The sequence below is a fragment of the Sitodiplosis mosellana genome, unplaced genomic scaffold (genome assembly GCF_009176505.1).
Source record: "Sitodiplosis mosellana isolate CC-2019 unplaced genomic scaffold, AAFC_SMos_1.0 Smas_scaffold_6117, whole genome shotgun sequence".
Taxonomy (NCBI): Eukaryota; Metazoa; Arthropoda; class Insecta; order Diptera; family Cecidomyiidae; genus Sitodiplosis; species Sitodiplosis mosellana.
Genome location: NW_022601358.1, coordinates 78,460 through 102,277, shown reverse-complemented (window position 1 = coordinate 102,277; position 23,818 = coordinate 78,460). Strand labels below are relative to the sequence as shown.

Below are 23,818 nucleotides of genomic sequence, written 5' to 3'. Positions count from 1 at the left end.
CAGCTCAGCATAAAAAATTAACAACACCAAGCATAAAAATATTCATCAAAAATGTCCATCAGAATATCCAAAATTTTATACAATAAAACACATTCTTCGCTGCTGCAATAGCACAAAATTCAAGGTTAAGATTCCTTCATTTGTTTATGTAAACAAGCAACTTAATCTGAACATTCTCTGCATTCAGCATGAAAAGTGTATGGTATTTAGTGGCGTCTCTCTCTCTCTATTCCTCTGTGTTGTTTTATGTACACTGTACAGCGATAGTGAGCTCACTCTCTTGGTGTGAGAGACTCACGTATCCAATCGGCACAAAATGTTGTGTATACAAATAGAAATGCCAAAACGTCAACTGTTCATTCAATGTCGATTGTTTGGCGCGTGCACACACACACACACACCATACAACTGCTTATTCTTGCTTTAGCTTCAGAATCATTTGATAACAAAAAGTATTTGCATCGGCATTTTGACATCTGCTTGTGTTATACGTGTTACACTTTCTACTTTTTTCCACTATCGATTGCCATCAAAATTCAATGACAAAAATGATGAACAGCTTGTTCGATCCACCGCTGACAGACAAATCCCAGCAACATGGGCCTATGTCTGATGATACCGATGAAACCGACACATCCACATCAGACGATAGAGCCACAGCGTTCTTCACAGTCAACATACAATCGTCAACCTCTTCATCAACGCTTCCCAAACACAATGAATCTTTGACGGCATCGATTCCATCCCTTGACGCCATAGTCGAAAAAAGGGTACGTGAATACGAGGAAAAATTCCAAGAATACGAAATCGTCAATGCCGATTTGCAAAAACGATTCAACGAAAAGGAAGCCGAATTAAAAAGGGAAAAGTTACGGTATACCAAATTGAAAAATGACAACGAGAATTACCGAACTGAAATGATGCAAGTGGTTGAAGCAACGAAGAAGAAAAAGTGGTGTCATCATTGCTGGAACGAAGTGACATTCAATTGTGCTATCGATCCACCGGCTTGTAGTAGCAAATGTCTCGATGAATTGATGTAAGATGACTTTCTTTATGGAGTTTTTGAACAATATCCGAGATCCTTTCAAAGGTTTTCCAAACAAATTCTGATTTTTTTTCTTTCAATATCTTAGGGCATCCAACTTGTCGCCGGCTTATTCAATTTCATCGGAATCAAGTGACAGCCCAGTCATAAGCGTAAGTTGAACCAATGTTTTGAACGTCATTCAAGTACTTTCCTTAGTTCGAATATCGTTCTTTTTTAGTACTCTATTAAATGCAGAGTGATGCAAAGCTATTGTTCTACTCTTCAATTACTCTATGAAATTTTTTCGTCTATTTTTTTGATTGAGGAATGCAAAATAAATTATTTAAAATGATTATCGTTTGAAAAATTTAGGTGCACGAAGAAAACGAGGAACCGAAGAAAGCGAAAAACAGTTCGATGGCCGTAAATAGATGCGGTGAAAATGGGATCTTCCATCAGAACGGAAATGGTACACTCGTTAATGGGAACAACATGCACCACAGCTCAGCTCAGGTCCACCAGATGTCCATGGTAAGAAGAATAGTTTGATGAACTGAGAAAATTTCCATCATTGTAACCAAGGCAAACCCATCCGAAAATGTTCAACACAATTTTTTTCTTTTTTTCAATCAGACAATTGCTGACGAGCCATACGTATGTACGGACATTTCCAGCTTACTTCGGGACTTGGAAGACTAAAGCCGAAGGAATGAAGAATTCTAAAAAAAGACGACATTGGAATCGATGTTTTAATTTCATTTTGAACCACAACCATAGTAGTAGTGGCAATTGACCCATGATTCGATTTCTTAATCTAATTTAAGGTTTATTGAATTAATTGAAACTTTGATTGTAATCGATACCAATTGATATAGAATACACAAACTGGATGTATTTGAATGAAATTTCCAATAAGTTTATATTTATGAAATTACATTTCAATAAAAATATGTTTCGATGAAAAAAATGCGATAGGTCGATATGTGTACGACTGTACGTACAGTACACATTAGGATGATTTAAAGTGTAAATGTTAGGATGCGAGCTATCATCAAAGCTGCTGCCAAATTAATGATGGAGCTGCGGCATGTCGAGCCACTAGCGTCACTGTTGCCACTTTTTGTTTCTATCAAATGCTTCTTAATCCAGCCGCAGTACTTGAACACTCGAGTAAATCGGCTATATTCTGAAAATAAAAAGCGTTCACGGTGTATAAGTTGGTTGGTTAGATAGGGGAATTTCAATAGCGAATTTGGCTCATTTATTTATAAAACACCAAAAGATCTTACCAACTGTGCATTCCTGAAAAAAACAACAAACCAACTATAATCAAAAAAGATGTGTGATTTTCAAATTTAAATTGTCAATTACCGAGTAAGTGAAGAAAGACCCGATTGCTAACAACTCGTTTGAACCATCAGGATGAATCATTGTTGCGCCTAGAAATTGAATATTATAATGTAAAATTTAAATTTTTTATTCTTTAAATGGCTTATACTGAGATTACCCATATCAGACACGCATGCCCAAACAGTTTCAGATATAATACATGCGTAAACCTACGGAATATGGAATTTACATGCCCCGAATTTCACCGCTATTTGATAACTCGCGAAAACATCTTAAAGAAAATCTCTACCCAAGAAAAGTACGACTTCAAGAAACCAAACCCAAAGCAAAGTCCTGGTGCCATGTCAGTTGACTTCGAAGATAACGAATAGATAAAATCTAAAATCATATGTTTAAGGTTCTTCTTCTTAATTTAATTAAATTTTGCTTTTTTTTCATAATTTCACATAAATTTGAGCGTTTTTTTTCGATATACTGTTTTTATACTCATTTTTTGAACAGCATGCTTTTTTTTCCATGAAATCAGAAATGAAATACTATTTTTTTACCAAAATAAGTTGGTAGCTTTATACATGCGTAGCGACCAACTGAGTTGTTGAAAGAACATTTTTTAGCTTTTACTATTGCATGATGCAATGTTATGTGCTAGTTAGGAATGGGTTTAGAAACGATTAAATTCAAAATATGCCAATAAAATCAAATGAGTGGCCTTGAATGGATGGAATAAAAGGAAATACACTTGAAACGATTTACTTCAAAGTCACCTCCAAATCCAGCGACTTCAACATTGAATCCATCCACTAATTCCCTCCCGGCTAAATGAACTGCAGCAACTGATGACAAAAATACTATTCCTTCCATATGTAGAACTCCCAAATCAATTATCGATTGTTTGCCATCTTTTCGAAGTAGATACAAACTGAAGAATGTCTCATGCCACACTGTGTTTTTGATGGTGACTTCCTGTCCACTCGATTTGGATGAAATATCCACATGACCTACATAAACTATGCAATTATACGTAATATTGCAAGCTGACGCACAAACTGCATTAGTTAAGATGTTCTCCGGCGATAGAATCGCACCCGCGCAAATAGGTTGGAATACATTCGTATGAGGATGTCGAACATTTATCAAAGCAATGTATGGGATGGTTCCTTCTTGAGCTTCCTGGCCACCGATTATGCGAAACGACGGACGTTTGGCTGAAACAATCACAAAAAGAACCAGAAATATTTCCGCTGTTCTCATGTCTTAGTCGATTGATTACCAATTCAAATCTTTTTAGATGATTTTTTAATTTGAACGGTTCTAAATTAAAGATTTTCGGTTTATAAACTGTTATTCTTTGCTGATGGCTCTTTGAAATAGTATTGAATGCCTTTGATTTATATCCAAAGTAACTATTGCTTGAGAAATCATTTTCGAAACAAAAAATTAATGTTTGCTATGTTTGAGAAAAATGTTCATTTAAATTAGTGAACCAGAATTCTGTGCCGGTGACAGCAAAACAATGAAATGAAACAAATCGATTACTAGGGCTGGAATTCTAAGACATTCCACGAAAATCGTGCGGAATTATTTTTTTTGTACGTAAGACTATATTGGAGCGAAAGAGAGAGATTCCACTAATTTTCTGGTTACCACCGGAATTATTCCGATAACTATCACTTTTCCTTGATAATCTCTTCTTAATTCCGGTGGTATCCAGAAAATTAGTGGAATCTCTCTCTTTCACTCCAATATAGTCTTACGTACAAAAAAAAAATCCGCACGATTTTGGTGGAATGTCTTAGAATTCCAGCCCAGTTACGACGTGTGTGCATAGCGCGCAAACTAAAACGACACATCACCTCGCAAGAAGTCGGGCGCTTCGCACACACTGAATATTGTACACAAAAGCCACAGTATGATGCATATTCGCATTTTGGATGTTATAGATCCGGCTCCACCAGTACATGTGCCGCATGGCATCGAAAACGTTGACAATATCAACCACAACGACAACAATCAACAAAATTAAGTTCAGTTTTTGAACACAAATTTTGTTCAATTAGGTCGCATTGCTGGTACAAAATGGGACCCATGATTCGATTTCTTAAACAAACACTTCGAGCGTAATGAAGTATTGTAACTTTAATTGAAATTGAAACCAATTTTCATTGGATTTTCTAAACAATTTTCCTGTAATTAAATTTTTTTTATCAATCGAATGGCCGATTGAAATGTTCCAATGACAGTAAACAGAATTGTATTCAAGCCACAATACACAAACTGGATGCATTTGAATGATATTTCCAATAAGTTTATTTATAAAATTACATTTCAATAAAAACAAGTTTGCAAAACAAAAATTATGTGAAAAATACTCGTTGGGGAGTCAATTGTTTGCGTGATAGTTTTTAAGGACGATATAATATCAAATATTTTTTGAAAACAAAAAGTTCATTTTAAGGTATTCAAATACCAAAACTCATCATTTCAATAAATAGAGAAAACATCGCAAGACTCGGTTTTTTTTTATTTTGAAAATTTATTGAGAAAAAGAAAAACGGTAAACTTCTAGTGATGGGAATTGATAGTCACGTCGACTGAAGCCTCTTGACTTAGTTCTCCTCCAAGAAGAAGTATTGACCAGCCCGTTTTTGATCGACATCCTTGACTGATTCCAATTTGTTGATACGCGGTCGGAAGTTGTTTGGATCGCGACGGAATGTAATGCCAAGCAATTCCAAAAATCGATTCATACCATTGAGCAGCGACTGTGGACTGTTTGCGGTGGTATTCATTGATGGTGTACCCTCGAATACAATGACACGATCGGCCAAATATGTTGCCATGATGAAATCGTGCTCAACGATGAAGCCCGTTTTCTTGGCGTGGAGAATGTATCTGGAAAGAGTGAAACATCGTTAGAATTGTACGAAAATTTTGGATTTTCAGGCACATGAAACTTAAAACCGAAGCCAAGCACATAAAACCTTGGGTTGGAAATCAAGTTTGCATGAAAAGTTTAGTACATTCATACCTCTTGATGACTTTAGCAGCGATCAAACGTTGTTCAGAGTCCAAATAGGCGGATGGTTCATCGACCAAGTACACATCAGCCGGTTTGCCCAAACACAAGACCAAGGCGACACGTTGCAATTCACCACCGGACAAATTTTGCACCTCTTGATCGATGATCTCTTCGATTTTCATTGGTTTCATCACGTCGGCAATGAACTGTGGATGCACGTATGCATCGCGAATCTTATCATGCAGCAATTGTCGGACGGTGCCTTGATGTTTTGGTGAGATTTTCTGCGGCTTATATGAAATATTCAAAACCGGTAAATCACCAGAGCCATCGTCTGGTTTTAAATTACCAGCTAGCATACGAATGAATGTCGTTTTTCCCGTTCCATTCTCACCGAGTAGCACCAAAATTTCCGAATCGCTAAATTGACCCTGCATCACCGTTAACTCAAATTTACCTAAACTCTTTTTCATCGTTGGATAGATATAATGGTTCATACGCTTAATTTCTTCTTCAGTGGCCGATTCACTGACTTTGAACGTTAACGAATCCGTACGGAAACGCATGTTTTCGGTTGGCACAAAACCGTCCAAGAAAATGTTGATACCTTCACGCACGGAGAAAGGCATAGTAACGACACCGTAACATCCGGGCACACCGTATAGACAGCAAATGAAATCGGAGAGATAATCCAAAACGGATAAATCGTGCTCCACTACGATGATAAACTTCGATGGATGAATCATATGGCGAATGGTCAAGGCAGCATTCAAACGCTGTTTCACATCCAAATATGACGATGGCTCGTCGAACATGAAAATATCTCCATTTTGGATGCACACCATTGCGATGGCAAAACGTTGCAGCTCTCCTCCGGATAATGCAGCTACCTCACGGTCACGGATGTGCGTTAAGTCCAACCTGTTTTTTTTGTTGGTGAACGGAAGAAAATTTGCCAGAAAAAAACCGAAAAAATGAAAGAAAATTGTCAAAAAATATTGAAAGCCACAAAAAAATGAATGGAAAAAAGAGAAAAGCCGCTCAATGAACTTACATTTTACAAATTTCCTCTGAATTACTGCGATCATCCTTCCGTTCGAGCAATGGGCCGACGTGACCTTTAACGGCTTTTGGAATCTGGTCAACGTACTGCGGCTTGATCAATGCTTTAAGATCATCTTCCAAAATCTTTGTGAAGTAGTTTTGCAACTCCGAGCCACGGAAATATGTTAAAATTTCCGTCCAATCTGGTGGATCGGAGAAGCGTCCCAAGTTTGGCTTTTGTTTACCAGCCAAAATTTTCAAGGCCGTCGACTTACCAATACCATTTTGACCGACCAACCCAAGTACTTCACCTGGAAAAAACAGAGAATTCGGCACATATTAGAATTGAATAAACGAAAAAATGAAATTCCTTAAATCTTTTGTCATTTGTAGCTCAAAACGAAAACAATTCAGTGGAAATATGAAGAAAAAAGTTGCAAAAAATCTCAATATTTATTCATTAAGAATGTTTTACCTGGCCGTGGAATCGGCAAACGATGCAATTTGAAGGAATTCTTCGAGTATCGATGTGTTGTTTGCTTTTCCAAATTGCTTGGAAGATTGATAATCGTGATAGCATCGAATGGGCATTTCTTCAGCGAAAAATGATGCATTTTGATTATAAAAAATGAGAACAAAAAAAACATTGCAATAATCTGAACCATACATTAACACCTATGTACTGGTATTGGAACTGAACCTACCTTAACACAGATACCGCAACCGATACACAGTTCTTCGGATAAGCTGGCAATTTTCGAATTTGGGCTGACTTCAATGCAAAGTTTACCCATACGGACAACCGGGCAACATTTCTTACATTCTTGACGGCATCGTTTCGGTTTGCATTTGTCTTCGCTGACGATGGCAATACGCGTTTGCTTGTCCGTTTCTTCGTTCGCCTTATTTCGTGACATTCTAAAATAATAAACACAAAAAATTCAGATAAAATACACACTTTTGTTGAGAGAAAAAAAATCGTCCGTAAATTTCTTGATTAAAAATTCGTTCACGTAAAAGAAATGTGTTGGTGAGTTTAATTTTCGTGGCGACGTGTGTACTTTCTCGTGTGACACTATTTTGTTACACATTGTCTGAATAACATTCACTTTTCAATTGGGAACGAATTTAACCTCAAAAAACTATGAACAACTTGTTACGACGATGACCGAAGAAAAAAAAATCCGTCTCACTGTCTTTAAACTCAATCCGAACACAAATCTTTAACAAATTAAAATTCAGCTCAACTTTATCTAAGGAAAAATACCGAAATTCGATTGAATTTCACTAAATTACGTACTTGAATTAGACAATTTTGTGAATGAAAAAAGCGAACGCTCTCTGCGTGCCAGCTCGTTTCTATTCAAAAAGACAAGTCAATGTGTCAAATGCATTAACCATGCAACAAAAAAAAGGTGACAGCTCACACATGAACAAACCACCAATTTTGAGGTTAGGTTTGAACTGTCAATGCACAATACGTAACACATACGACAATTGACTACTCAAATAAACACACAGAAAATAGTTAAGTATTGCTTCGAGTAAATTGTTTATTCATTAGCTGTGAATTTCGACTGGTTGTTTCTTTTTATAGTATGAACGGTATTTTATAGAAAATATTTTAGAATGCGCAGCAGAGTACACAAGAAAAAAAATGTATGCCAGTAGAGACGTTTGTATATTTTTTTACAGTTGGCTGGCTTAATCGACGTCTTCGGTTGACACATTGGGTTTTTCATTGGATGAACTGGAAGCTCCAGCTTCGGCCTTAACTGCTCCAGCTTCGGCTTCAATTGATTCACCCTCTTTTTCCTCTTTGTCCACTTTTGATGCATCAGGTACCCATAACCCAGAATCAACACAACGTTTCAAATGATGTTTCGCCTCATCTTCCGGCATTTTGCTTATTGTCTCCTGCAACAATGCAATATCGCGTGATTCGAAACATTTTTGAAGAGCCTAAAAGGAGAAATTTACACATTATTTGCTTGTTTGGTATATGAATTGAATATGTTGGATGTGTGGGATTACCTCTGGCAATGAATCGAACACTTCAACTGGATCCAAACCACCCGGTCCTAAACGTTCTTTGCGTTCCTCTTCCTGAAATTTATTCACATTTTCAATGAAATTGATCTATAAAATCCATGACTTACAAACTAAAAATCATTTTTTAGAGTCAGAATTAAAACAGTTTTGGAGAAAAAAAAGTAATTGTTCCCTCAAATTTGAATTAATCGGAATCAATTTCGATTTCTGTCCCAAAATGAAATCAATTTTTGTCTTTCTTACTTCTTGTTCGGCGAGTGCCTCTTCAATTTTCTCAGCGGCACGCTTCGTGATACGCTGTTTGAATTGTTCCACCTCGAGATCAAAGTGTTTCTTATACTCGATATCTGCTATTTGGATACGATCAAAGAATGAACCAATGCATGCTCGGGGATCGACGTCGAGTTGTTTGGCCTGCAATTGAACAATGGGTCGAGTTAATTTTGATAGAATAAATTGAGAATAATTTTCAACAGATTCAATCAACGACCATATTACGGTCATCATCACGATATATTGCGACCAATCCACAGAAAAGTAGGCAATGTCTACTAGACATAGACAAAAATTTATGTAGCAAACTTGGATTGAAAATAAATGATTGGCGTCATTGGTGAATGTCGACAGGTGATTTTCGCAAAGATCATGATTTTTTTCATCAACTCACCAGTTCCAAAATGTACTGCATGCAGATACATTGATGTGCGACGTGTTCCATAAGGCTGGCTGTAAATGAGCATATAGCATTTAATATCGAATTGAAATCAAATTTAGAAATTATGTGTATAAAATCCATACTTTTCTTCTCCATTTGCAAATTGATGCACCAGATGACGAGATAGTTGGCTGTGGCTTCGCACGCCAAATGGGGATGATCCAAGAGGAATTTCTTCGAATCATCATATCGGCGCAACATACCGAACTGTTCGAGTATTTTTTTATTATCTTTGACAAAGTCACGCATTCGAACCTCTTTCTCTTCCTCGGACAGGTCATCATACGATGGCTTCGATGTTTTTGTATTGATGATGGTTTTGGAAAAAGCTGGCTTCGAAATTGTATCAACATTCCATGGTGTTTTCTTCTCTTCAACACGCAACTCATCGGCTTTTGCATCCAATTCACTTTTCTTTAGCTCGAGTTCCTTCAATTTTGATTGGAGTTTTGCTAATTTTTCCTCATCACCGGCTGTATTTTTGATTTCTTGCTGAACCGTTTCTAATTGCTTTTTAGTGTTTATCCGCTCAGTGTCGAATACCTTCTTCTTTTGCTCTAGCTCGGCCATACGCTGCACACGAGCCTCATGTCTCCATCTGGAAATTACGGAGTTGGACTATTGATTAGTATTGATTCATTTTTCCCTATTTTTTGATACAAAAAGTGTCACTTCTTACCTGAACAGACTTGGCGTGTCTATGTTTGGATGAGTCTAGAATTGGAATGATGAAACAAATCATTAACAACTGAATTTTCGATAAAAATTGTTTTTACAACAAAAACAAAGTCGGCAAATCGACCAATGACAGATTGATTTGCTCGTCAAACAGACAATACACAAAAAAATGGAGGGAAAAAAATGTGTTCAATTCAAATAAGTTCCAATTAAAATTCGAATTAAAATCACTTCCTAATGAAAAGTCACAATTTCCCTGTTTTTTTTTCTCACACAATTGATAGGACATTATCTTAAAAAGTAGATTTTCCACAGAATTGTGGTGTTTCCCGTTGAATAGTGAGTCATCCAATGATAACCTTAGAAACCATTATTCACTCCAATGATAACAGTAATTTGATTCAACTTACATCGTCTTCATCATCCGAAATCTGAAATACAAACACACAAACACATGAATATCATTCGAAATATGGTCTAAAGAGAAGTCGAAAGAATGCGTGAAATATGTTTATCGGCATTGGCAATGAGGCGATGTAGCAGAAGGTAAACATAGGAAAAACATTGCTTACCTCAATATCTTTCCACTTGCTGTAATCAACCATTTTGAATTATTCTCCAATAAAAAACACAATAAACAACTTCGCCTACGAAGAATCTACACCACTTTTTTCTTGAGATTTTACAAAGACTTAATTGCGCTTGGTTGAAATAGAATCGACTCAGTTAGTATGCCAAATATAGTAGTTCTGTTGACAATTGACAATTCGCTGGTGACAATGCGTTCGCTTCAGCGCACAGTAACGCATTGCGTTATTAACGTATGCATGATGAGCGCTAGTTCATTTCTTACATGAATGTGCGTTGTACAACGTTTTTCTGGAATTCAAATATTATTTTTAAATCAATTGATTTGATGAGTTTGGTAATTTGGTTTAGGATAATTGAATATTTAATGAAAAAGACGCTCTTTCTAGAAGAATCAAATTTTTAAGCCAAAAGACGATTTTGTGCAATCCAAATAGCGATCTGAAGTTAAGATTTTGAACTCGCTTTGAATGAATTCTATCAACAAAAACCAAAAACTTATTCGTCGTCGCCTCATTCATGCGTCGTCCTCATAAAACTTCCAACTGATTTCCTCTCATTGTTGGTGCTTTGTTAAAATATTCAAAGATTCTGTCTCATTCATGATTATCGCTAAGAAATGGACATTTTTAGACGTCGCTATCATCTAAAATAGACAAGACTAAAAAATAATATTGGGTCTACTGAATGAGAGCACGGTAAAGAGGCACGGTAAAGGTACGAGAGCTCGATATAGTCAACGTGTAATAAAAAATGAATTGAAATTATACTGATACCAAGTGCACTAGGTCATTGTATTTACGTTTACTATCAAGAGCTCATTCTAGTAAATACCCTCAAAAAGTCGAAATTTGACACAAGCATCATCCGACATTTAAGCCTCTGAAAAATTCAGCAAACAAACAAAAAAGCCGTTAAAAATGCACAACAAATTCATCGATTTCACATTAACTAACCAAACCCTTTGGTGGCACGTCTTCAATTTTCGAATGCATTTCCATTCAGTTTTCGATGTACTTCGCTGGGAATCGGATCATAATTAGCATCTAGTGATAAAACAAAATTGGTATAAAGTATTTGGGTGTGAAAAAGTACAGAAAAAATTGTTTTTTTTCTGTTAACAAGTTGTTTGTGTGGAAAGATAATTTTCTTTAGGCAAAAAATTGCCATAAATAAGTTTACGTTTGAAACGTGGAGAAAAACGTGGAGAAAACAAAATTGAGAAAAAAACGAAGAAAAAAAATTGTTAGTGAATCAAAATGATGAGCCTACAACCACCAGAAGCGGGAGCAGGAGGCAAGCGCTACAGTATCGATACAGATGAATTGGTGAAACGAATCCATGCATCTAAACCAAAGTCTGTCTTTTTGGATGGAAAACCAAAGGCGACCGTGCAACGAGCTGCGTTTGGAAAAAAATCGAAAATTGATGTCACCGAACAAGGGTTACAGTCGATTAAAAGAGCCGCTTTTGCAACGGAAACCAGTGATGAGGTCAAACATTTTGAACATTGTGAAATTATCGATTTTGAATTTAGTTCAGAATCCAATTTATGAGTCAACTAATAAGTCTATACATGGACAATATTTTTGTTGTATTGCAGGACATAGTTTACAAGAGCTCATTACCTGTGTACCGATTCCTACGGGTTTTGGGCATTTTTCCGTATACCCGAAATGAACCCGGCCAAGCAGAACTCATCTATGCATCGAAAATTGTTGCCTACGCCGTTGTTTTTTTTATTCTACTCACGGTATTACCCGGTCGATTGGTGTTTGATTAGAAGTAGATAAATTGATGACCATTAATTTTCCCTTTCAGACATACGTTTTCTTCATTGCCGTTGATCGCGTTGAAATTATTTCATCACTTGAAGGACGTTTCGAAGAATCGGTCATCGCTTATTTATTCTTACTGAATATTTTACCCATTTTAATTATTCCGATGACCTGGATCGAAACCCGAAAATTTACCAACGTTCTGAATAATTGGACGGAGTTTGAGGTGTGGCCAATTTTGGACTACTTTTCAGTTGTTGTTTTTTTTCCATAGAAAATTGAATTTCGTACTTTTATTTCTTTTCAAATTTTTCTTGGATGTTTTCCTTTGAATTTTGAGTATTTTTTTTTAGATTTTTTTCTTTTTTTAGCTAATAATGAGAAACTCCTACTTAAAGTAGACCAGTAATGTTCTAGTATATTTTATGTTTACTTTTTATTTCTTCCCATTTTGTGCTGAAAAAAAATTCTGATGCCATCTTTGACGTCGCAAAAAACTTCCTTTATTCATACATAAGTTTAAGTTTCATCAACCATTTAGTGGTTGTCATTCGAAAATTCAAGTCCATTCAAGTCCTATTTTAGATTCAGGCATCAAAATGATTTTTCCATTATTTTATTTAATATAATTTTCTAATTCTAATTATTAATTGATGTCAACCAATTTTTTTTATCACCACTTTCATACCGACAGATTCTATATTACAAAGTGTCTGGCCGAGTTTTGCCATTGAATACTCAAACCAAAGCATTATTGATTGCTATTTTATTACCAGCGCTATCGAGCTTGTCGGTTATTATCACTCACTTAACCATGATTGATTTTAAAATATTCCAGGTTAGTGTTCTCGTCGTTTTCTTCCATAAACCTTTTATATCTATCATTTCATATAACTGCAAACAAAAACCTCAATTTATTATTCAATAAAAAAAAACATTGATTTTGTTTATAAAAATCATTTTCCCTTGATTCTCATTAGATAATCCCTTATTGTATTTTGGACAATTTAACTTATATGATGGGTGCTTATTGGTACTTGGCTTGTGATTCATTGAGTCGATCAGCTACAATTTTGGCGGATGATTTCCAACAGGTACTTAATGATTTAATTCTTTCAAGGCAAGTCTTCAATTAAAAAAAAAAAGAATTCTTCGAATTCATACATTTCATCAAAAAAAAAATCATCATATCTACGCATTTTTTCTGCTTTATCCAAAAGTCATTTTTTTTAATAATATAAAAAAGAAAATTCCCAAAATATCATGATAAAATCCAAACGAATGTTGAGGTCAAAAATGAATGCTTAAGAATAAAAAAACAGCATTTAATTATAATTAAATTAAAAATTGATAGTTATCAATTACCCATTTCTAGGCTCTGCGCCACATCGGTCCCGCAGCAATGGTTGCTGATTATCGTGCTCTCTGGCTACGTCTGAGTAAATTATGCCGAGACACTGGAACGGCCACGTTTATCACGTTCACATTTCTCAATCTGTATTTATTCTTTACGATCACGATTTCGATTTATGGTTTGATGTCGCAAATATCGGAAGGATTTGGATTGAAGGATATTGGTTTGCTGGTGAATGCATTCTGTAACATCTGTCTATTGTTTTTCATCTGTGACGAAGCGCATTATGCGTCGCAACACGTACGAACGAATTTCCAAAAGAAGTTGCTTATGGTCGAATTGAGTTGGATGAACTCCGATGCCCAAACTGAAATTAACATGTTTTTGCGAGCTACGGAAATGAATCCATCGAACATCAACTGTGGCGGATTCTTCGATGTCAATCGAAATTTGTTCAAATCGGTGAGTTTTGATGCTTTTAAGGGTAATCTTTGGATGATTGAAAAAAATAAACTTTTTTGAAAGAAAATTCAATTGTTTTTGAGGATTTTTGGGAGAAAATTGGTTTTATTCAGGATTTTTTCTCCTAAGAATTTTGTTCCTTCAAAAAAAAAAATCCTGAAGATTTGTTCAGAGATTGGTACAAATTTTTTTCTTCAAAGATTTCATACCAAAAACATGAAAAGGAGTGAAAAACTTTGAAAATCCAAGCAAGGATCAATACAAAAGTCTAAAATAATTTTAAAAAAATTATGCATTTATTCCAGCTTCTAACAACGATGGTGACCTATTTGGTGGTGTTGCTCCAGTTCCAAATCAGCATACCGGATGATGCATTGGCGGGCAGTTTAAATGGCACCATTCTGAATATGACTCGACCGGCCGTTTAATTGGCTGCCGTGTTCACAACCAGACAAATGCTAACACACAGTCTTAGTCATCGCAAGTCTCCTGTGTGTACAATGATATTGAAACCCAGTACAAAGTGAACAACAAACCGAGCACAATGCAAAATTCGTGCAGTGAATAGAAAGAAAAAAAAAAACAAACAAAAACTATAGAGATACATTTCACAATTTGATCAAATTTATTGTTGCAGCCATTTAAGGTATGAGACAGAGGAGAAGAGAGAGATAGAGAGACCGAAACCAGAGAGTATTGAATCCGACATAAAAAGCCATAAAGTAATGTTTATGCAAGCGCCACAATCCACTCCGCTTTTATTATCGCTTTCGCATAGATCGCGCACAGCCAAAACAAACATTGCATACACACAAGTGTCTAACTCTGTCTCTTTGAATCCATAAAATGCAGTTTTGTTTGTGTGCCAACCTCCCCATATAAGATGATGATCTTGAACTAAACTTGTGCTGCGGCCCCATGCGAACAAACATATATTGTGTAATTTAGTTATTAATTTTATTGGAAGTTTTCTTGTGTTCTTTTTCTTCTTCTTTTTCTCGTTATTTGTTTCTTTCGTTTGCGAAATGTGATTTATTTATAGATTTGTTATGGTTTTCATGTTTTTCCTTTATGGACAATTCAATAAAAATGCGTGCAACAAAATCGTTTGAACTGTTGAATATTGTAATTTGTGGTGTATATTTTGTTTAGAAAGAGACGCTTTTGTTCAGCGTTAGAACAAGTTGTGACCTAGTTTTGGCTCGTTTTTTTCCACTCTATCCAAATTCTTTTTTGTCACCTAACATGAAATAATTATTGACATCTGTCTTTCACTGTGCCCGCACCTTCTTTTCGCAAGAACGTTCTGGCTGTCGATCGCATTTCTTGACGCTTTGTCACTGAAGCCAAAGCTAAAGTAAAGCGATCTATTCCAGATATAGAAATACGACCTGCTTCGATGTATATGTGTGAGTGTGTATTGGTGATTGACGTCGTGAACGAGTCGTTAACGACATGAAATATTAATTGATTTGTTTCATGCAGGAAATTTCATGTGACTGAAACTCATCTGTAACGTCTTAAGTAGACAAAGTGTGATTAAAGCAGTGTCTAAATTGAGTTTTCCTTGTGAATTTCCTCATTCAGGCAAAAAACAAGTGAAAAATTTGAAATTCGGTAAAAATTGAAACTCTTTGGATCAAACTGAATTCAAAAATAGACCGAACGATAGCTTCAGACGTAAATTCATATCAAACGATGGTTCTAACATACATCGATTTGGTCCATGGTTTTTTGCACAATCTCAAGCCAAAAAAATGTTGCGTGCTCATAATTCCGAGTTGAAAAGGTGTTAGAAACAAAGCGACAATCACAAAGCTGAAAAATGTGAAAGATTTCATATGTTAGAACTATGGTCGAGGTCAGTGTATGTGTGTGTCTGTGTTGCATGTAATCTACCGTGTGATCAATGTACCGTTAACATTGCCTCGAATATGATTAGTAAAAATTTATGTTTGTTTGTCGAACATAACGTCGATTTGTTCGTACATGTTGTTCCTTTTGATCTTTATGAAACGCCAGTGTTTTTATTGTGGTGTGCCTTGTCTCACATAAGTGACTCATTGTATGCTGCGTGCGCGATGGCTATGGCATGCAAATGTTTTGCCACAGTGTATGTGTATGTGTATGTGAGCAAACCTATGCGATGCGAGCCTATGTGTTTATGTTTGTCGGTTCGGTTTTTTGTGATTTATGCATTTGACAAGCGTGTCGACGAGAGATTTTTTCAATTGACGAGAGAACCGAAAAATCATAATTTATTCGTTTTTTCTGCTTTGCTGCTGCTGTTGCCATGCCATGACCGAACACCACAAACGAATTATGCTTCACCTTTTCCAATTCGCATTCTTTTCTCTCTCTCTCTCTCTCTCTCTCTCTCTCTCTCTCTCTCTCTCAATACACACAAACTACAAGAATCGATGCAAACAAATGGCTAATCAATTTTCATTTGGTCACATATTGTTTTTCAACACATTTTTCTCGAAATTTATTCGGGACACACGTGCACACCACCGACAATAACACATTTCAATTTCGAATATATCTTATTTATGCAATCGATCGCAGAGTTGGGAAAAATAGTTTGTGCGACTATGAGATGCACATTCCAGCGCAAGAGAGAGAGAGACGCGTCTGGAGGCTAGCTCGCATTGAACTCGAGTTTGCCAATAGGCGATTCAGCTCATGATGTGGAATTGTTGAGCGGTGTAACCATTATAGCGTTTAGATCATTCGAGTGCGGAACTCGGGTTTTAGGCTTTGAGAATCGATCTTGATTTTGGCTAATGTAAACAAAGAACGGAATAAAATTACCTGAGGAAACCTTCTAAACTTGCGAAATTTCGTAATTTTGATCAGTTTGATTTTTTGAACAATAATGTTGCGAATAAATAGAAAGCTGAATGACACAAAGTCAGTCGATTTTTTTTTTTTGGCTGAACAATTGAATAACATTTTAAGGTGAAGGGTGTCGCTATGCCCAATTTTTTAGAAGTTTTCAAGCTGTTAATGAACAATCAGTTCCTGATGCAATGAAAAAAGAAATTTTAGACTCAACATCACTCGTCGATATTGAATGATATACGAAATTGTGCCTGAAAATAGATTGAAGTGAGGTACTTGTCACAGTGATGTCTATCGATTTGCAAGACTGGATCAAAAATCAATCGGTGGAAAATGACAGTGAAGTGAAGCAGCCCGGTTCAGGACAAATGTTGCCGTTCACATTTTACAGTGTTTTAAGAAAAGGAAAGAAAAAAGTCTTTCTCCGGAGAATTTTTTTTTCTCTTCAAAGAAAAAAGTGACTCCTCATTCCTGTTCTTGAAAAAAGTGATTTTGTCTTCAAAAAAATCGGAAGAGACGAAAAAAATATTTTTTCCGAAATCCAAAAGGCAAATTTTCAAGTGAAATTTGAAATTAAAAAAACCTCACTCTTCACATGTTAACTCTTTTTCCGCTAAAAGCAAACTCTTTTGCGCCGACTTAAGACGTTTCCCACAGTCTTCGTTGGCTGGCGGATGTGCAATTGAAAGATGCGTATTGCATCAATTGCCTACAACAGAGTGATCTCTCCGTCTCTCTACTGCTATGTCGGCTGTCGCACTTTATCTTCCTCACATGCCGGCAAGCAAACCATCATCTTCGATTATCTTGAGTCGTATTTTTCATTCGGGGGCCTGGGCTTGCATTACGAAATGTGAGCGATATGTGAAGCAAGTATATATATATATGTCTCGATGTGGTTGGTTGATGTGCGCATTGCGTTGTGAATGACAAATCAACAATGATTAATGGACTTGAATTGATAAACTGTGTTTTCTCTAGATTCTGAAATCCATTTATTTGTTACATACACACCGTGAGTCTTAAAGTGTGACTGGGCATAAACATAAATTTTCCCGAAGCAAAGCGACAGATTGTAATGCCATTACAAGAAAAATGGTCGGCTTTTAACTCTCTACACAACGCACGCACGCACGCACTCAAACACACATTAGTGAATTGAGTTGACAGTAATTAATAAGTTCGTTTACCACTGGCCATTGGCTTCTTCTGGATTTTACATCTTATGTGGATCAGTTTGGTGGCCGAAAATAGAGAGCATGGAAACAATGGCCCATTGCCCGCCTACAGTGTCGTTGATCCGATCGCTAATTGGAACGATTTTTTCCTATAATTTGATTAGTAGAATTCAATTAGACGGAACTTTGTGAAAGGAATGGATCTATAAACGGATTTGGATTGGAAATGGAGCTGCATGAAAACGGCGGGCTGAATTGACAGCATGTGGCGCATGCCATGCGTCCGGTTATATCGAACGAGCTTAAAGGATTTGCGTTGATCTAATTTGGAAACTGTCTTTATATTCAAATTTATTCCAAAATTGCCAACTTCTCTGTGTCGATCAAAACTTTGGCATGTCGATCAATTTCAGCTGCGTGGATTCTCTCAGTTGCTGACTACTGGAATGTTCGTTTCCACTTGATGGAGAAAAAAAAGAGAAAAATCGAAAGTGCAAATCACAAACCACACACATTATTCCGGCTAATCCGCTCATTTACGTGAACCTTTCAAAGGCCGTTGAAATCAAATCTATTTTTGACTTTGGTGAGCAAAGAGCGGCCAATCAATTTGACAAATGGAATTTTTGGAAGCTGGATCAGGCTACTTTATATGGTGTGCATGACGTTTTATTAATAAAATTCCGAATTTATAATAAAAGTTCCGCGCGACAGTGTATCGGTCCATGTGTGTGTGTGTGTATGGAAAATTGTGTTTGCGTCGGCACTATCGTGTGTGATGACAAATGAGGTGTTTGCAGGCCGAAAAAAAAAAATCAGAAATATGACATTTTAGTTGAATGACACCCATTGAATTGGTTTTGCGTTCGCGCACCACCTGAAACACCGTTTTCTTCAGTACACACGTCCGAATATCAATTGTGTGAGTCAGAGAGACGCGTTTGTTTCATTCGCGACATTCTTTGGGCTCATTTGCTAATTGCGCGTACGAAAATAAGTGTATATATCATCTGTCGTGTTACGTGAACACAATCGCAACGGAGAGCAGAAAAACAAACGGAGAAGAATATGCGATGAAGGCACCTCTGCGTGCCGAACTCATCACCATAATAACTCGCAACTGTGTAGCAAGATCGCAAAACGGCAAGCACAAACACATAAATCTGTGAACAAGTAGCGAACATGTTTCACAATCAGATCGATGCATAAAATACGATTCAAACAAATATGCGGCAAAAAGATATAGTCTAAAAGAATGAATCCAGTTGAAACCAGCAGCAGCAGCGGCAGACGAGAGCTGTGCACTGCACATCGGATTAGGTTATTAAAATATTGCATCGACGGTGCGATTTGCTGCTGCTGCTACTGCTGCTTGGCCCTGTTTACCAATTTGCACCGCTGTCGTCGTCATCGTTGCTGCTGCTGCTGCAGCACTCTTGTAAACAAACAAAACAAATGCATCTGCAATTCGTAGTACGGTTTGAAGCGAGCAAATTGCTATTACTTCGATTCGATCGAATCTCAACAAAGGCGCGAGCACTTGAGTGTGCGCGCGCTTGCGCACTGCTGCAAGCCCAGATATACGAGGAAAAAAAATAGCAGCGATCGTATGTGGGATGCAGTTCAATCAAACAGCAACGACGACAAAATACATTAAGGTCTTGTTGACTGTATCGAATTCATTTCGGTGTATGTCACTCTTCTCGCTCACTCTATCTCACCATTTCAATCCGTACCCAACGAAAAATCTCCAACGCTGTTTCATACGTGCGTTTCTGTGGTGCTGCTCTTTTTTTCATCGTTTGTTTTTCTAATTCTGCCTTCTTTTTACTCTCTTATTTCTGCGCGTTTGGGTTCCACAATTGCTGTTCTTTCTCTCTCTCTCTCTCTCTCCTTCGTTTCTCTCTCTGTGTCCGCATTTTAGCTGTCCCTGTCGGGTCCATGCCGCTTGATGTGTTTATAATCGTTGTGTAAAACCGTGCGCGTATTGAAAACAAACAGATTGTGTGTCGTGATGTGAACGAAAACTTGACTCGTTGTAGTTTTTTTTTTCATTCGTTTTTCTTTTCTTCTTTCGTTTCATTCATGTTAAACGTTTGCGTTCTTGTTTCGCGTTGTGTTGTACTGTATCTGTCTCATGTCCACTTGGATTGGTGTGAGCACCATAGCAGCAGCAGCAGCAGCAGCAGCACCAGCTAGCAAAGCCTATGCGATCCATGGTTTTGCACCAATCGTTCAGTTACTCGCGATCCGTTCACGTGAAACGGTCCTTTTTCTATACAGTGCTTGAAGTGTTTGTTTTTTCTTTGGTGCGCAAACGAAAAAAAAAACAACAACTAAAACCGCGACTCTAATTTATTTTCACACGACTGCTAAAGTACGTAGGCAAAATTTGTCTCTTTGAATTCTTTCAGATTTTAATTACCGTAACGGAAAACCCATAATGCCACACATTAAATAAATGATATTAAAATTGAGGAAAAATTATGCAAGGCGCGAGTGTTACGGGCGTGAGCAAAAAAGGAACAATTTTTTAATCATTGAAATTGATCGTTAAACCACAAACATAGTGCACACAAAGTGAATGAAAATCTTAATGGATCGTTTAATCGGGCGACTTTTAGAATTTTTTTTTTTTGCTCATAACTTCAAGTGGAATTGTGCGAGAGACAGTGAATGGTTCAATTAATTTAAAGTTAAGGACGGTTTTTTCTTGTCTGAGGAGCAAAATTCAGGGTGAAAATCGAAAGACATTTTGAATAAAACCAAAGAAAAAAAATGTTCAATAAAGTCATCAAAAAGATTAAGGCAAAAAAGGCGACTTCTGAATTGGATTTTTTTCTTCCCATTTGAATTAAAAGAGGCGATAAACAAGAATGTTAAACGATGAAAAAGTGAAATTGATCCACTTGCGAAAAAAGGTCGAAGATCGTACAACTCCTGCCTAAAAGGCAGCCAGCAATTTTCCATGGCATTCCAAAAAAAAAATTATGTTCATTGCCGTTCAACGACGGCGACAATGGCAACAACATCAGTAAATTGTTCAATCCCATTTTAATTTGAGTCATTAACAATTTTTTTCAATTATCCCATTTTTGGTGTGTTTCATTCAAAGTGATGTTGTTGTTAACAATGTGCACTGCTCTTGGCTGGTTTTGTGTGGCTCCGTTCAATGTATTACATATGTCTCTGTTGAAAGTGATTCAAAACAAAAGAGCGACCAGTGAATATGGAAACAAAAAGAAAACAAAGGCAAACGCACAAATGACACAGCCATCAATTAAAATTGGATATATTGTGCGCGCAGACCAGCAGAGCAGTTATTTTGTCAAATAATCGCCAATAAAATCGATATACAAAAAAAGTGCGCTTAACATGAATTACGAGTCGAAATTACATCGGTGCGCAATGTATGCGCGCGCAGCGCGCACGTTGGTTCGCATGATAAGACTGCATGAGTAACGAATCATTTGATGAAGTGCGATCGCAATCGATCGACAGACCAACGACAGCACACAGAGTGACATGTATGCCACACTAAACACGATGGATAATTTATCGATATTTAATTAATTGAAAAGTTGAACTCGGTTCGAGTGGCGTGGAGAAGGCGGCAGTTAATTCGATTTATTGCTTGTCACTTGAACTGTATCGCTGATGAAATTGGAACATCAATTCGACGGCAACCTTTTTTCTGTTTTTTGCTCTTAGATGCATCGAATTTTTTTGACTCTGTGCTTTTATCTGTCTCTGTCTCTGCCCCTCTGTATGTCTTTTTGACTCTTTCTCTATCTCCCTCACCATCTCCTTCTTTCTCTTTCTCCGTTATTGAGAAAATCTTCTTGACTCTTTCTCCATTCGATCGACTCTTCTTGTCTCTGTCTTCAATTTTTGTCTTCAGTCTTCAATCGATGAGCTTTTTTCCGCTTTTCGATTCATTCAAAGTTTGGTTCGATCCATTGACCTTTTCCACACTTTTCAATCGTATTTTCTGCTCTTCAATCGTCGATTTTTTGCTCTGCAATCGTCTTTTCTCGCCCGTATTCTTTGCGACAGTCCAACTTTTTCCGTTCGATCACATTCGTTGACGTTATGAATGAATTGGCAACCGATTTACGTTTTTCATTGTGAAAATGCGAAAAAAAGAGTTCAAAATACCATATTTTTCGTCATGGAAAAAATGCACGATATTTTCGGAATTGCGGCAAGCAAAAAGTGCTACAATTTTGGGTTGGGCTAGCGATTATTTGCTAGCTCGGCTTTGTCGATTCGATTACATTCTTCGTGACAAAAATGATGTGGTAATCGTCGGCGTGAGATATGCTAAATCGTTGACCGATGAGAGGGAGTGCGACTCGACAATAGCGTTTCACTTTTTATTCATCTCTTCGTTGTCTAATATTCCATCATCGGTAAATAATCATGTAAAAATCCAATAAATATTTTCACTTTTTTATGGTCACGAAACATCAAATACAGCGGCCTCAGCCGGATTGCATCTATAAATGGCAGAGATGCGACGCTTCTGTAATAATTTTCCCCAAAAAATGCCCACCAAATAAAAATGAGCAGCGCGCATACAAAATAAAATTGAAGTGTAATCTAAAGTGAGATTTTATGATGCTATTTCTTCGACTTTTGGCATATTGAAATACGTGTCTTTGTGAAAAATCCTTCCCAACGACATCAAAGTAGAAAGTTATTCCAATCGAATAATTTTAAGTCGGCGCGACGATGGAATTGAATAATTTGTTTCAATTCAATTTTTCTTTTGTTTTACACATGATCATGAGAAAAGTGTCCGCCCAAGCAGCAGCAGCATAAGAACCAATCGATTTTAATTTGAAACAAACATTTTTCTTGAATATACGATTTTTTTTCCGATTCGTAACGATTGAAAGTGAATCCATTAGCATATATATCTTGATCGAGGAGACCCATTTAGATGGCAATTCGAGCAAACGCACGCGCTCGCGCCACGTCTCATGTCAATCGTAATTATTAAAAATGGGAAAAATATGAGAAAAAGAAAAAAACACAACCGTTTCATTTGAATGGACCTTCATCATTTCTGAATTACCATAAATAGTTGCAAATATGCGCTCGCGCTGATTTGTAAATCATGGCGCGATTGATTTCCACTGCACTTGTCGCTGATTCCATGTCGTCGTTGTCGCCGTCGAAAACGTATCTCAATCAAACTGGCTGCTGCTGCTGCTGCTGCTGCCAGCAATGGCAATTCGATTGTTTTCGCATGCAATTTTCGTTTCATATAAAGACAACAATCGCTTTGTGAATTTGTGTGATTTTCATTGTCCTACACAAGCCTATATTTGCATGGAAAAAGGCATTGATCGCGTGCTCATGTCCACTCCGTGGAACCCGTTTCATTGACGACTGATTCGGTATTTCTTGTTGTTAACTCTTTTTTTCTTCTCTGAAGTGCAGTACAAATCGTGAGATTTCTGCTGTTATTGTGATAACGACGTTTGTTGTGACAAACAATGTCGTGCATTGCGCGTGAAGGAGAAGGAGGAAGAGTGTGTTGTATGAAAATCACTGTCATTTTCCCGGAACTCTTTCTCTCTCTCCATCCTACTGTCTCTCATTCACAATAAATCCCGTTTAATTGTTCGGAAAAACAGAAGAAAAAAAGAGCGTAAACCGACAATTTAACCAAATCATTCGGGTGAATGCAAAGCGATAGAACCGCACTTAATAACACT

At 36.9% G+C, this 23,818-nt stretch overlaps 4 protein-coding genes and 1 long non-coding RNA gene across 8 annotated transcripts in view; 3 read left to right on the top strand and 2 right to left on the bottom strand.

Annotated features, from left to right (window-relative positions):
* The first annotated feature begins 1,136 nt into the window (after positions 1-1,136).
* On the top strand, positions 1,137-1,978 carry LOC129573842 (uncharacterized). Its single transcript, XR_008688640.1, has 3 exons — positions 1,137-1,200; positions 1,403-1,561; positions 1,664-1,978. It is a non-coding gene; the product is annotated as an uncharacterized LOC129573842 (long non-coding RNA).
* Positions 1,979-4,659: 2,681 nt separating this feature from the next.
* LOC129573838 (protein Pixie) lies at positions 4,660-7,872 on the bottom strand. 3 transcript variants are annotated; one of them, XM_055454959.1, is made up of 6 exons: positions 7,744-7,872; positions 7,148-7,361; positions 6,919-7,036; positions 6,454-6,754; positions 5,409-6,320; positions 4,660-5,272 (listed from the first exon to the last, which is right to left on the bottom strand). In XM_055454959.1, the coding sequence occupies exons 2-6, from the start codon at positions 7,358-7,360 to the stop codon at positions 4,987-4,989; spliced, it is 1,830 nt and encodes a 609-aa protein (XP_055310934.1). In that variant the 5' UTR covers position 7,361; positions 7,744-7,872; the 3' UTR covers positions 4,660-4,986. The 3 variants fall into 3 exon arrangements, with proteins under 3 accessions (XP_055310934.1, XP_055310935.1, XP_055310936.1); XM_055454960.1 differs by having other exon boundaries at positions 7,637-7,824; XM_055454961.1 differs by having other exon boundaries at positions 7,577-7,803.
* Positions 7,873-7,968: 96 nt separating this feature from the next.
* Positions 7,969-10,649, bottom strand: LOC129573839 (hsp90 co-chaperone Cdc37). Its single transcript, XM_055454963.1, has 8 exons — positions 10,461-10,649; positions 10,299-10,319; positions 9,890-9,924; positions 9,294-9,808; positions 9,163-9,221; positions 8,739-8,909; positions 8,478-8,549; positions 7,969-8,405 (listed from the first exon to the last, which is right to left on the bottom strand). Exons 1-8 carry the CDS (start codon positions 10,491-10,493, stop codon positions 8,148-8,150), a joined length of 1,164 nt encoding a protein of 387 aa, XP_055310938.1. The 5' UTR covers positions 10,494-10,649; the 3' UTR covers positions 7,969-8,147.
* A 1,086-nt stretch (positions 10,650-11,735) lies between these two features.
* LOC129573843 (gustatory and odorant receptor 24) lies at positions 11,736-14,498 on the top strand. Its single transcript, XM_055454968.1, has 7 exons — positions 11,736-11,969; positions 12,080-12,208; positions 12,298-12,480; positions 12,949-13,092; positions 13,235-13,348; positions 13,630-14,070; positions 14,376-14,498. The coding sequence occupies exons 1-7, from the start codon at positions 11,736-11,738 to the stop codon at positions 14,496-14,498; spliced, it is 1,368 nt and encodes a 455-aa protein (XP_055310943.1).
* Positions 14,499-20,060: 5,562 nt separating this feature from the next.
* The window catches only part of LOC129573834 (FH2 domain-containing protein 1), a 38,426-nt gene continuing 34,668 nt past the window's right edge, over positions 20,061-23,818 (top strand). Inside the window, exon 1 of one of the 2 annotated variants that reach the window (XM_055454954.1) lies at positions 20,061-20,469. The gene's annotated coding sequence lies outside the window, so the exon portion shown is untranslated. The remainder of the gene's footprint in view (positions 20,470-23,818) is intronic. The other variant, XM_055454953.1, reaches the window with a different exon arrangement.

What these genes read in the sequence shown, in the direction of transcription:
- LOC129573838 (XM_055454959.1), bottom strand. Translation starts at nt 7,360, where the DNA reads ATGTCACGAAATAAGGCGAACGAAGAAACGGACAAGCAAACGCGTATT. An exon ending in GTTGCGGTATCTGTGTTAAG is followed by an intron (nt 7,037 to 7,147) that starts GTAGGTTCAGTT and finishes TTTTCGCTGAAG; the next exon opens with AAATGCCCATTCGATGCTAT. An exon ending in GCTGCTAAAGTCATCAAGAG is followed by an intron (nt 5,273 to 5,408) that starts GTATGAATGTAC and finishes CACTCTTTCCAG; the next exon opens with ATACATTCTCCACGCCAAGA.
- LOC129573843 (XM_055454968.1), top strand. Translation starts at nt 11,736, where the DNA reads ATGATGAGCCTACAACCACCAGAAGCGGGAGCAGGAGGCAAGCGCTAC. An exon ending in ATAATTGGACGGAGTTTGAG is followed by an intron (nt 12,481 to 12,948) that starts GTGTGGCCAATT and finishes TCATACCGACAG; the next exon opens with ATTCTATATTACAAAGTGTC. An exon ending in ATCGAAATTTGTTCAAATCG is followed by an intron (nt 14,071 to 14,375) that starts GTGAGTTTTGAT and finishes CATTTATTCCAG; the next exon opens with CTTCTAACAACGATGGTGAC.
- LOC129573839 (XM_055454963.1), bottom strand. Translation starts at nt 10,493, where the DNA reads ATGGTTGATTACAGCAAGTGGAAAGATATTGAG. An exon ending in GACACGCCAAGTCTGTTCAG is followed by an intron (nt 9,809 to 9,889) that starts GTAAGAAGTGAC and finishes CGTAATTTCCAG; the next exon opens with ATGGAGACATGAGGCTCGTG. An exon ending in TGCAGTACATTTTGGAACTG is followed by an intron (nt 8,910 to 9,162) that starts GTGAGTTGATGA and finishes GTTCAATTGCAG; the next exon opens with GCCAAACAACTCGACGTCGA.